Source organism: Nicotiana sylvestris, chromosome 2 (genome assembly GCF_000393655.2).
Source record: "Nicotiana sylvestris chromosome 2, ASM39365v2, whole genome shotgun sequence".
NCBI classification, from domain to species: domain Eukaryota; kingdom Viridiplantae; phylum Streptophyta; class Magnoliopsida; order Solanales; family Solanaceae; genus Nicotiana; species Nicotiana sylvestris.
In genome coordinates this window covers 125,712,771-125,725,424 of record NC_091058.1, presented here as the reverse complement: position 1 = coordinate 125,725,424, position 12,654 = coordinate 125,712,771, and the positions used below count along the sequence as shown (strand labels likewise).

The following is a 12,654-nucleotide window of genomic DNA, read 5'->3' as shown; positions in this document are numbered from 1 at the left end:
GGAATGTACAAGTTAATAAATGATGCCTTATTTCTTTCTCTATTGGCAAGAATTATCAAGATAAGATTTGGTGTGATGTAATGCCTATGGATGCTTGCCACTTACTGCTTGGGAGACCATGGGAATATGACAGAAGGGCAATTCATGATGGCCTCAAGAACATTTACTCTTTCGTCAAGGATGGAAAGAAGATCAAACTGCTCCCAATGAATCCTGAAGATTTAAAGAAGTCAAATCCTAAAATGAAGGAGACATACATTACGAGAGCTAAGGTAGAAGAACACTTGAATGAAGGAGAGCAAGTGCTTGTGATAGTACCTAAGGAAGTGGAATCTATCACCAAGAAAGAGTCATTAGAAGTCAATGATCCACAACTTCAAGCAATATTGGATGAGTTTTATGATGTTGTTTCTGATACTACACCTTATTCCTTACCACCAATGAGGTCAATTCAACATCAAATTGATTTAATTCCAGGTGCACAACTTCCTAATAAAGCAGCATATCGAATGAATCCAATATAACAAGATGAACTTCAATGACAAGTCAAGGAACTACTAGATCGTGGACTAATAAGGGAAAGTTTAAGTCCTTGTGTTGTACCAGCGTTGCTCGTTCTGAAGAAAGATGGATCTTGGTGCATGTGTGTTGATAGTCGTGCTATTAACAAGATCACCGTCAAGCATAGAATTCCTATTCCTAGGCTTGATGATCCTTTTGATCAATTACATGGGGCTAAGATATTTTCTAAAAATGATTTGAAGACTGGATTCCACCACAAGATATTTTCTAAAATTTATTTAGTTTCCTCTTCCCTTTGATCAACATTCGTGTAGGCTTAAGCTATCTTCCAATCTGCAGCTCATGGTATTAGCTATTACTTTAGTCCTTTATGGACGCTATAGACTATCCAGGATATAATCTTCTAACAATTCAGTTCTTTGTCTATAACTTGGACTTAATTCTTCCTTTTAACTTATATTGGAGTCTTCTACGGCTGTATGATTGTCAACATATATGTATACTCTGAAATCGCAAGTGCATTCATAACGTAACCAACTATAGATCATTGATCAAATAGTTCCTTTCGTTCCTTCTCAACTTTCTTTAAACGTAAACTATTACTTTTCCTGGTCTTCTGCCTTCTTGTTGCGTGCATACTTAGCTTATCTTAGTTCCTACGCATGCCAGAATTTTCATACAACTCATATGATCTCGAATATTACTTTTGACTTTACTTCTCATTCGTTAGCCGCGGTAGGTACCACTTTCTTATAGAGTGCATACAATGTTGTAGTGAGACTGTTTTTACATGACCATTTTTTTTCTCCTTCGAGTCACCATGTTTAGGTCAAAGCCTTCTTCCTTATTTCCTCAGTTAGTCTTTTGTTTTAGTACTTAGGGAAGACCTTCTGACTCTTGTAGATCTGCGAGCTTATTACATCATATACTCGATGGAGTTCTTAATGTTCTTACTTACCTATAATTATCTGTAGTTCTTACCTCCACGCCCTTGTGCTTGTAGGGTTGCTTCTGAACTGATATTTTGACTGTCTTCCCAATGGCACTATATTTTATTTTCATAACATTCATACGATACCTTTACTGCCCCAACTCCTATCTGAATATTTCTCAAGGGTCCCGATGTCATATCGGCGAGACTGAATTTTCTATGTTAGGTTTCACTATGTTTATCTTGCACGATCTGTTAATTTATCTGTATCTTCTTGTCTAGCCATAACTAGGCTCTTCCTGAATCAACTGCTAACTATTCGTCGGTTCATCCTCATATTAATATTGTCATGTAATCTTTCTTGGGTTATTTCATTTGTCCTAACTTACGTCTCACTCTGGATCCTTATCTATCAATAACATCCTGAGAAGGAACCCTTACTTCCTCTCCTTGACGTCATTCTTGCATAAATTGTAGCATATCTGTAGGGTTTAAATAAGTTCAATCTCATTACTTTCTCATTTTTATCATATTCTTCATTTACCATTCCATAGTTACTAGAACCATTTAATTCTGACTTAATGCCACATCACTCCATATTTCCCCTTTAGGGGAGTACTAAAAGTTGGAGCTACGACGATCTACCTATAGATGTTTTACCTCTTTATTTTTAACGTCTTTTCACATCATTGATTACCCTTACTCGCCTTACGATAATCCTTCTGTACCAAGGATAACAAAATTCCATACTCGTGAGGGTGACACTTAGTGTAGCTGGCACATACAATCCCTTAAGCTTAACTTTGCTCACATTGCTTGCTTTACGGAAACATCCTCCTGAATGACCTTTAAAGGTTATTCTTCTGTCATCTATTCTATTATGGCCGAAATGAAATCTGGAATTCTCATGATGTCGACCATTATCAAATCACGCAGTCCCTAATTCATGTTTAGTTTATCTTGTTCACCAATCCATACTGATTTCTATTATTCTGGGGTTTAACGTTTCCTTCTGGTAATCACATTAGAGTCACGAGCTTATTTCACGAATGAGGATATGACTTTATGGCCTATAATCTTTTTTTGTCTCAAGGCATGCTACCTCTCGTCTTTTCCTTCACTTGACTATAGACTCTGTAATACTATCATCTTTTTGACCTGCCATTGTCATCCATGTATTACATCTTACTCATAATGCTTTATTAACTCTCTTCTTATTTTCGACTAACATTTATGTCTATCACTTTATTTTAAAAACTCGAATAAGACGTTCTTTTGCTTTTAACTCCCCTTGCTTCTCCATCTACTGGCTCTTCGGGTTGCCTCACATTGTTTTTTACTAGGGATGGGAGCCACACTAAGGTAATATTTGTCCCTTCAAGCTTCCAGTGCCTATCTTTGCAGTACTCATATCTAGCTATACTATTTTAGAGTGCACCATCTGGATGTCTAACAAGGAAATTTATTAGCACTTTTGTAATATCCTTCGGAAATGTCAACTAATGCAAACAATCCATCCACCATTTGGGTTACTCTAACCCCAGCCAGATCTTGATATCCCGTCCTTCTCTTAAACCATATATATTAGCTCCTATAGGGCATAATTGAGATCGGTATGGCCAATTGTACATACCTCTGTTACTATTGAAGGTAACTCAAAAGGCTTATATTCCTCTGCCTGAACTGTAAATACTGTTAACCTTCATTAACTGGGCGGCTCGTACCTTTCTTCACCTTGCTTGTTTTAATTGCTGAAACTTGTGCCTATCTTCCGATTCTGTTATTCCTTTTTACCATAATAGTGGATAAGTATTCTTGCCTTAAAAGTCCTTATCAAGGACCTTACACTTTTTAGTACACGCATGGTCTGCTGAAGACCTCACATTTATTCATCATAAGCATTATGCAAAATCGAGTTCCTCTAACTCAACACTTCCACAGCTATATCTCTTATCGATTGTCTTTCTGAATGTAGATTGTTGTGTTATGAATAACATAGAGTTTAGGAAATTGAGTTCTTACAACTGAGCTCTACCATATGATCTAGAGTAACGAGAAAGAGTGACAGTCCTAAATGCCCTATAGCCTACTGCTTATAAGTGTGGTCCACGACACACCCATAAACAAGACTCTACTAGACACGTCTTGTAGACTCCCTAGGACAGAACTGCCCTAATACTACTTTTATCACGATCCAAACCTATGGGCCGCGTCGGGCACCCGGTACCTTACTCAATCGAATACCAACATAACATATCATTCTTATCGTACTTTCGTTGGCAAACGGTCCAAATTGGCCATCATGGGCTAAACTGAATAACTATAGAGGAATACTCAATATAGGACGATCCAACCTGTTAAAAAAACTCATACTTTTGACATACAAGCCTATAAGGTCAATATGATCCATTATATACTTAAAATATAGGCCGACAAGGACACACAAGTATCCGTATACATGATATTTCTCTACAAACCTCTAAGAGTACATACTTATATCAAAGGTCAGGATAGGGCTCCGCTATATCAAACAATACATGTCTAAATGATGTTGACCAAACAAGCAACTTCGGAGCAAATGGAGTGCACCAACATCTTCCACTGATCTGATGGCCTACTTGGAGAACTCTCGACCTATCTATCGGAACTTGTGGGTAAGAAACGTAGCATCTCTAGTCAAAAGGGACGTCAATAATAATAATGTACCGAGTATGTAAGGCACATAATTAAGTACATAACAGACATGGAAGAAATATAGAGTAAATATCTCAAACTATAAGTCTGGATAACTCTGTAAATCATGAAATAAGTATAGTGTCATGCATATTCATATGAGTGTCATGTCATGCATAGGTACATGTTTCATAACATCATCTGACCTCTGAGGGCATCCCATCATATCATTTTGGCTATTGTGGGAAAAATCATCAATGTATACCAGCTGATCAGGTGGTGGTGTGAATATAACGTCATAACCTTTCCCATATATATATATATGCGCGCATATAATGCCATCTGGTCATGGGTCAATATATATGTATAAATGAATGCAATGCATGAAAAGTACGTCAATAAAATCCTTCGGAATGTCATTAGACTATTATGCCTTTGACTAATATCATGAAGTAAACTTTTTCAACTTACGCATTTTTTTGAGACCCATGAAATGATGATAAAATAATAGGACACATGGGAGTTCAAGAATATAGGCACCTCTAATACTTTTATGAATAGAGTCATTTATGGAAGTTGTGCATTTTCTCGTTTCGTTTGTGTCGTATAGATCATGCCAAAAGAAAGAAGGGATAGCCTTAACATACTTGGAGTAGGAAAAAATCCGTATGATATTCTTGGAAAAGGTTGTACCGTACTCCCTTAAAACCTTAAAATCTCACGTTGCTAACGTTCTAAGAAATCTCGTTGGATTTTGGTTGAAGAAATCATGTTATAATGTTTTTGTGGGAATTTGTAGGAAATTGCTAAGGAATCATGTTGCTAATGTGCTATCTCTCACATCTGATTGTAGTGTTCTTTTTGTATTTAAAATATTGATTATTGAGAATGAAAAATATTGCTTTTTATTCAAAATTCTAGAATTTAGGTGTCTTGAAATTAATATGTTAGGTTGCCACCTAATGTAATGACTTAAAGAGTCATACATATGATTTAAGGGATGCTGCCACGTGAATGCCCCCTCACATATCCAATTATCCACCCACCAATTACCCACGTAATTAAGAATTATCTCAAATTACATAATACTATTCACTTTTAATACACTTTATACACCTTACTATCATAGCCATATGGTACCTTGTATGGCACTAGTCCATAAATATCGGGTATTTTAGCTCTGGTCATATTTTATCCCAAAATGTCAAACTTCGACAAAATTCATTTCCTTCGATTCTTTTACCCTCTCACCTTCATGAATTTATTCATCACTTGTTTGAAATAGCGTAATACTTATAATCTTGAAATAATCTTATTCCCCAGCTTATATCGATTAACTTACGACGAAATTTTAATGTACAAAAATGCAGAATGTAATATCTCATTTCCGATCTTTCACCATTTTGCTTATGGAATACTTTTACATACGGAAACATGAGATGTAACATCATTGATGTACTTATCATATTCTAAAATTGATTGAAAAAGTCCAAGATACCATTCAAGATTAGGATTTCTTTTCCTTAAAGATTGGGATTTCTTATTTCTTATTTCCTAGTAATTTAATTTTTATTTTAGTAGGATTATATTTGCAGTTCTAGTCAAACTAGAAATGTTAATTGGTATCACATTCCTACTAGAATTCTTTTTTCTATTTTAGTTAGGATAGATTTTCTTAGCCTTATTCTTATTCTATTTTAATTAGGAATAGTTTTCCTTAACCTTACCAATTTTACTCATTGTAAGGCCTATTTAAAGGGCTTAATACGCTGAAAATAAACATTGATGATTAGTTTTTCTAAGCTTTTGCTTAAAAAACGTGATTGATCTTTTATTTCACTCTTCTTCCTTTATTCAACGCTTCTTGCAATCTTGCGGGATTGAGGAATGTGTGGGTGAGTTTTATTTTCATCTTACATTATTCTAACATGAGTTTGAAGAACGCTTTTGCTAGTTTTGTGAAAAACTTTAGCAGGGTGCTTTTGTTTTTCTCTCTTCTTTGTACTTAAGAGGTGAAAAACCTTTTTGCCCTACGAACGGATCAAAGGCCGCGACAGAAGCTCTCGGACAGTGGATAGGTTCGTCTTTTACAGAAGGAATGATCACAGACAGAATAATAGATCACTGCAGGATAAAGAAGCATCTGGTTCACGGGATCCTTCTTACCCCAAGCTATCAGAATACAATTTCAACATCAATATAATGGAGTTGGTATCAGCCATGAGGTATATTAAAAAAAACACGGTTCCCGAAACCAATAAGATCGGATTCTAGTTAGAGGGATCCCAACGTATAGTGTGAATACCACGGGATGAATGGACACCAGACAAGGGACTGTCGACACCTCCAGGAAGAAGTGGCAACATTATTTAAGAATGATCATCTTAGAGAATTCTTGAGTGACCAAGCTAAGAACAATTATGGTCATAACCGGGACAATGTTGAACCCTTGAAAGCAGGAGAAGATCCCCTGCGGCAAAAAATCAACATGATCTCCAGAGGGAACGAGATCAACGGGGTCACCTTTTCGGAAACAAAAAAGACGAAAGTATCACTAACCCATAGCAAAAGGCTCCGGAAAGACAATATCACTTTTACGGAGGAGGACGCAGACGGATTGTTTCTACCACACAATAATGCATTGGTAATTTCTTTAAATGTACTAGATTTTAAGATTAAACGTGTTCTAGTGGATCCAGGAAGTTCAGCTAATATCATATAATGGAGAGTATTAGAGAAAGCTAAACTCACCGAAAATATTATTCCGGCCACAAAGCTCCTTGCCGGATTCAACCTCACGAGTGTGACAACCCGAGGAGAAATTTTATTACTCACAAATGCCGAAGGAGTAATGAAAATAACTCTCTTTGAGGTGGTAGATGGTGATATGGGATATAACATCATTCTGGGAAGGCCATGGCTACATGAGATGAAGTTGTACCATCAACATATCATCAACTGCTAAAGTTTTCAACACCCGAAGGAGCTAAACAGATAAGAGGCAACCAATCGGTGGCAAGGGAGATGAATGCAATTTCGGTCTCCAGTAGCAAAGGAAAGGAACACGCGGCATAACAATTACAAGAACCGGCGCCTACTCCCGAACTAGATAAAGTTAGCCCAGGGGTAGAAACGTCGGAATATTATCAGGTGCCGAGGTACTTCTAGGTTACAGAAAAGACGGATGCAATGAAATCCACAGCGGAAGAGCTTGAGCAAGTTGCATTTTTTGAACAATTCCTAGAAAGGAAATCCCACTTGGGCACAGGACTGCACCCGGAGCTCAGGTCTGGCTTTATTGAATTCCTTAAATTTAATGCCAATTGTTTTGCTTTGTCGCATGCGGATATGACAGGTATCGCGACAAAGATAGTTGTACACAAGTTAAGATTGGATCCCAACGTACCCAGGTAAGGCAAAATAAATGTCCTATTACCGAAGCCATGAATAACTTCGTCAAAGAAGAGGTAACTTGCTTACTTAATATAGGTTTGATCCGAGAGGTAAAGCATCTATACTGGCTAGCTAATGCAGTAGTAGTTCCTAAGAAGAACAATAAATTTTGCATGTGTGTAGATTATAAAGATTTGAATAAAACCTGTACGAAAGACTTGTTCCCACTGCCAAACATCAATAAAATTATTGATGCTATGGCGGGGCACGAGTTAATGAGTTTCCTCGATGCTTATTATGGGTACAACCAAATTAAGATGAACCTGGAGGATCAGGAAAAAACTTTGTTTATAACAAATTTCGGTACATATTACTATAATGTGATTCCCTTCGGGTTGAAAAACGCCGGAGACACTTATCAACAGCTCGTGAACAAGATGTTTCAAAATAAAATAGGAAAAAATATGGAAGTTTATATAGACGATATGCTCGTTAAGTCTATGAATGCAGGTGATCACCTTAAACATCTGCAAGAAACCTTTGACATACTAAGGAAGCATAATATGAAACTTAACCCCGAGAAATGCGCTTTCGGAGTTAGCTCTAGAAAGTTTCTAGGATTTCTGGTGTCGCAGAGGGGAATTGAGGTAAACCCCGATAAGATCAAGGCCATAGAAGACATCCCGGACCAGTTGTCGAATGTGAAGGAAGTTTAAAGGCTCACGGGGAGATTGGCAGCTTTGAGCAAGTTCATTTCTTGGTCATTAGTAAAAATATCATTGCTTCTTTGCACTGCTCAAAAAGAAAAATAATTTTGAATGGACGTCGGAGTGCCAGCATGCTTTGAGGGATTTGAAGAAGTACTTGTCAAACCATCCATTACTTTCAAAACCAACAGAAGGTGAAATATTGCTAGTCTACCTTGCGGTCTCAAAAGTTACGGTAAGTGCAGTTTTAGTCCGTAAGGACGAAGGTATGCAATATCCCATTTATTATGTTAGTAAAATTTTAATGGGAGTAGAAACTCGCTATCCACATTTGGAGAAACTAGCCTTATATCTCATAGTCGCCGCTCAGAAGTTGAGGCCCTACTTCCAATGCCACTTGATAGCCGTGGTAACTACTTTCCCTTTGCGGAACATCCTCCATAAACCCAAGCTCTCGGGTAGATTGGCCAAATGGGCCGTCAAAATGAGTGAGTTTGACTTAGAATATAAACCAACGACTGTAATTAAGCCGCAAGTCTTGGCTGACTTCGTGGCCGATTTCAGTCCGGGACTACTGCCTCTGGCAACCGAAGAGGCAATAATGGTGTCAGAATCGACATCAGGGGTTTGTACCTTATTTACGAATGGATCTTCCAAAGTAAAAGGGTCTGGACTTAGTATTATTAATCACATATTCAGGAGAAACCCTAAGGCAGGCCATCAAAACGGTCCCTTTAACTAACAATGAAGCAGAGTATGAAACTTTGAATGTAGGGATCGCACTTGCCCGGGGAATCGACTCCGAGGTCATAAAAATAAATGTGACTCATATCTTGTGGTATATAAGGTCTACAGGATCTTCTAAGCCAAAGAGGAGTGCATGCAACAATACATGGTAAAGGTCTAGGTTCTGTTGGCGCAATTTTGAGAGTGATCAATTACTCATATCTCGAGGGAAGAAAATACATATGCAGACGCATTGGCTAACCTTGGATCATTGATGGAATCAAAGGTATCGGAGTCTGAAATAGTAGTACAACTAATGAACTCAGTCCTAGATACAGATTGTTACTATAAGGTAAATGCGACTAATTTGGTCTGGTACTGGAGGAATGAGATCATCGATTATCTTGAGCACGGGAAGCTACCTGAAAATCCTAAAGCATCTTGGGCGCTGTGCGCCAATGCAGCACGATATAGCTTCAAGAGCGGCTAATTGTATAGAAAATCTTTTCAAGGCTCGCTGGTTCGGTGCTTAGAGGCTTCCGAGGCTAATTATGTCATGATAGAGGTCCACGAAGGGATATGTGGCAACCATTCGGGAGCAAGTTCCTTAGTATTGAAGTTGGTAAGGGTAGGATATTATTGGCCCGCATGGAACAAGATGCCAAATACTTCGTACGAAAGTGTGATAGGTGCCAACGCTACTATCACGCCCCAACCTCGGTAGGCGCGACCAGCGCTCAATCGAGTGAACCCAACTGAGCAAGCCTTTTTAACAATTTCTACCCAGCTCAATATGATTAAGAAACCATGCTTTCGTTTATTTAGACAATAGCAAAATCATACATTCAACATTGTTAATTCATTTTCATATCATGAACCTTAAGTCGTGGTTAAGTTTTTAAGATTTCATACAGTTACCGCTTAGAAGAACAAGAGTTTAGAATGTCAATACGGTACATTGTCCCATCCGACATCCGAACACAACTCACCCAACCATCTATGGAGCCTCTAAAGAAACAAAAGACAATTATGACACGCCGACAACAAGGCCCCGACTGTACCTCAAAAGTAGAAGTCTACAACAAAAGATGTACAACATAACCCCTTGGAGGAGAAAGGGAGGCTCACCGAGACTCTGATAGGAGGATACTCTGCTACTGTTGATCGGCATTGTCCGCTATGGAGCCACCTACATTCATTCAAAAATGTAGCGCCTCCGAAAAAAGGGACTTTAGTACCATGGAATAGTAGTAGTATGTATAACTAAACACTATCCTGTTAGAAAGAACAACCATGCAAGAGTAAAAAGAAATCATAAGAACTATAAAGCTTCAAACAAACACCACGTCAGTAATATAAAAGGCTCACATAGTTTCCGAAATTTTAGGTTGGGGAATTCCATATTGTTGCATCATCATCCCCAATAACACCGCTTCCTTGAGCGGAGTCCGATCATGGCCCGATCGGCTAAGCCATCTTACCAAAATGTTACCCTTATTTCATTCTCACTTTCCAGTTTCAATTATCAATACATTATCACTATGTGTGTATAACATGGTGTCCGATCACGGCGCAATCGGCTAAGCCGTCTTACCAAGACGTTACCCTTTTCCGTTAATCATCTCACTTCAATCTTTGGTTTCACATGTATTAGTTCATCGGCACTTGGGGCCACAATTATCACAATCCATAACTCACGTTTCACATTATTCCAATTTTCAATATTAACCTTGCCATTTAAGATCATAGGCACATACAAAAGCAATTTAAGTTATAAGCATAGAGAGGAATGCATCTAGTTGGACATATTAATCACAATGTAATCTTGACTTGACATTTTAGCATTTAGCACATAGCTTATGTTCTCCACACATCCTCAATTTACAAAGAATAACACATTAAACACATGGAGAAGCACCTTCCACATAAATTTTCACAACATCAATTCATTTGACATAACAAGTACTACATCAATCAAATTTCGGACTTACAACATTTGCACGGGCACCATGGAGGCTCAATTTCTAAAAGGAGGGGGTTTTAGCCATACATACCTCAATAGAGATTTCCTTAAATCCTTATAATAAATTCCGGAATTTCCTAGCAACTTCGATCCATTTTATGAAAATTATAAATTGAACAAAGAATTAGAGACATGAATAAGATTCTAGCTTATTTAAGTAAATTATCAAGCACTAAGTGTTGACAGTGATTTTAGGACTCTTTTGTGAGAGATTTCTATTATTTTACATCCCAACTGCTATCTTTTTAGTTCACAACCTCCCCATACTCTATTATCTTTTTTGCATGCAAAAAAATCCATTCTTATACCCATGAACCCCCCAAGTTAACTACTCATTATAGTGTGAATTTCGAAACCAAAGGTTAGGGCTCAAGTTCTTACCTCTTGGGGTGAAGGCCTAGCAAATTTTATTTGATAATCTTCAAGGGTTTAGACAAGATTTGAGTGGGGATTTGATGAAGACCACCCTCTCTCTCTAGAACTTCCCCTCTCACTCTTTTTTTGCAGAAGAATATTTTAAAAGGGGTCTAATGTGGTGTTTTTAATTGGATGGGGTCAGGTTTTAAAAGTTAGAAAATAGGAGCTCCGACACGATCTGCGATCATATATGCGATCGCATAATGGACATGCAACTCGCAGAATGGACCACAAAAAATGGCCCCAAAACCTGAACAAACTGCCCGGGTATGCGACAGAAATGCAGCCCGCACACCTGTTTTGCGGTCGCATAATGCACCGCAGAACTGCCCCTCACAAAATTTCCAAGGGGATTAAGCGATGACTATGCGGCCCGCATATTGATTATGCGATCACATAATTGGCTGCATAGTTGACCTTAAATTAACCATCAAACTGCCTGACTCTACGGCGACTATGCGGTCCGCATAGCTATTCTGGGATTGCATAATGGACCGCAGAAATGCGCTTTTCTGGAAAACATTATTCCTTAACTTTTTAATGCACAGATCAATCCAAAGGGTCTGAATTACAAATATCTAGCACATATACCTAACTTGGCACTATGAGTTGGCGGGTTTTGAGTAGAAATTTTCACGGGGCCTTATAGCTACGCACCACTAGTGCATCAACCGGCAGAACCATTACATTCGGTTCTATCCCCGTGGCCGTTCATGAATTGGGGGATGGACATTGTCGGACCACTGTTGCCGGCTTCCGTAAAGGTAAGGTTTCTTTTAATTTTGACTGACTATTTTTCTAAGTAGGTGGAAGCAAGTCCTTATCAGAAGACCGCCGAGGGAAAAGTGGTGGATTTCTTGTGGGAAAATATAATTTGCGGGTTTGGAATACCAAAAGAGATAGCATGCAACAATGGGCCACAATTTATTGGTGCAAAAGTTACAAAGTTCCTCAAAGATCTAAAAATAAAGAGGATCACGTCTTCACCCTATCATCTGAGCGCAGATGGTCAAGCAGAGTCAACGAACAAAGTGATTATTCAAAACCTTACGAAAAGGTTGGAAGCGGCTTAAGGTAATTGGCCCAAAGAATTACCTGGAGTTCTATGAGCATACCGAATAACGGCCAAGTCAAGAATAAGGGAAACCCCTTTTCCCTTGTGTACGGTGTAGAAGCTTTAATCCCGGTAGAAGTAGAGGAAACCACCTTGAGATATTTCCAAGCAGATGAAGAATTGAACAACGAAGCAGTGTTAGTCAACT

The 12,654-nt window shown here is 38.3% G+C and overlaps 1 protein-coding gene across 1 annotated transcript; it reads left to right on the top strand.

The window, feature by feature from the left end:
- Positions 1–6,437: 6,437 nt before the first annotated feature.
- LOC138885547 (uncharacterized) lies at positions 6,438–6,848 on the top strand. The gene has a single exon (XM_070166507.1). It carries the CDS (start codon positions 6,438–6,440, stop codon positions 6,846–6,848), a length of 411 nt encoding a protein of 136 aa, XP_070022608.1.
- The last annotated feature ends 5,806 nt before the right edge of the window (positions 6,849–12,654 follow it).

Excerpts from the sequence above, each read along its gene's own strand:
- LOC138885547 (XM_070166507.1), top strand. The coding sequence starts at position 6,438 with ATGAATGGACACCAGACAAGGGACTGTCGACACCTCCAGGAAGAAGTG.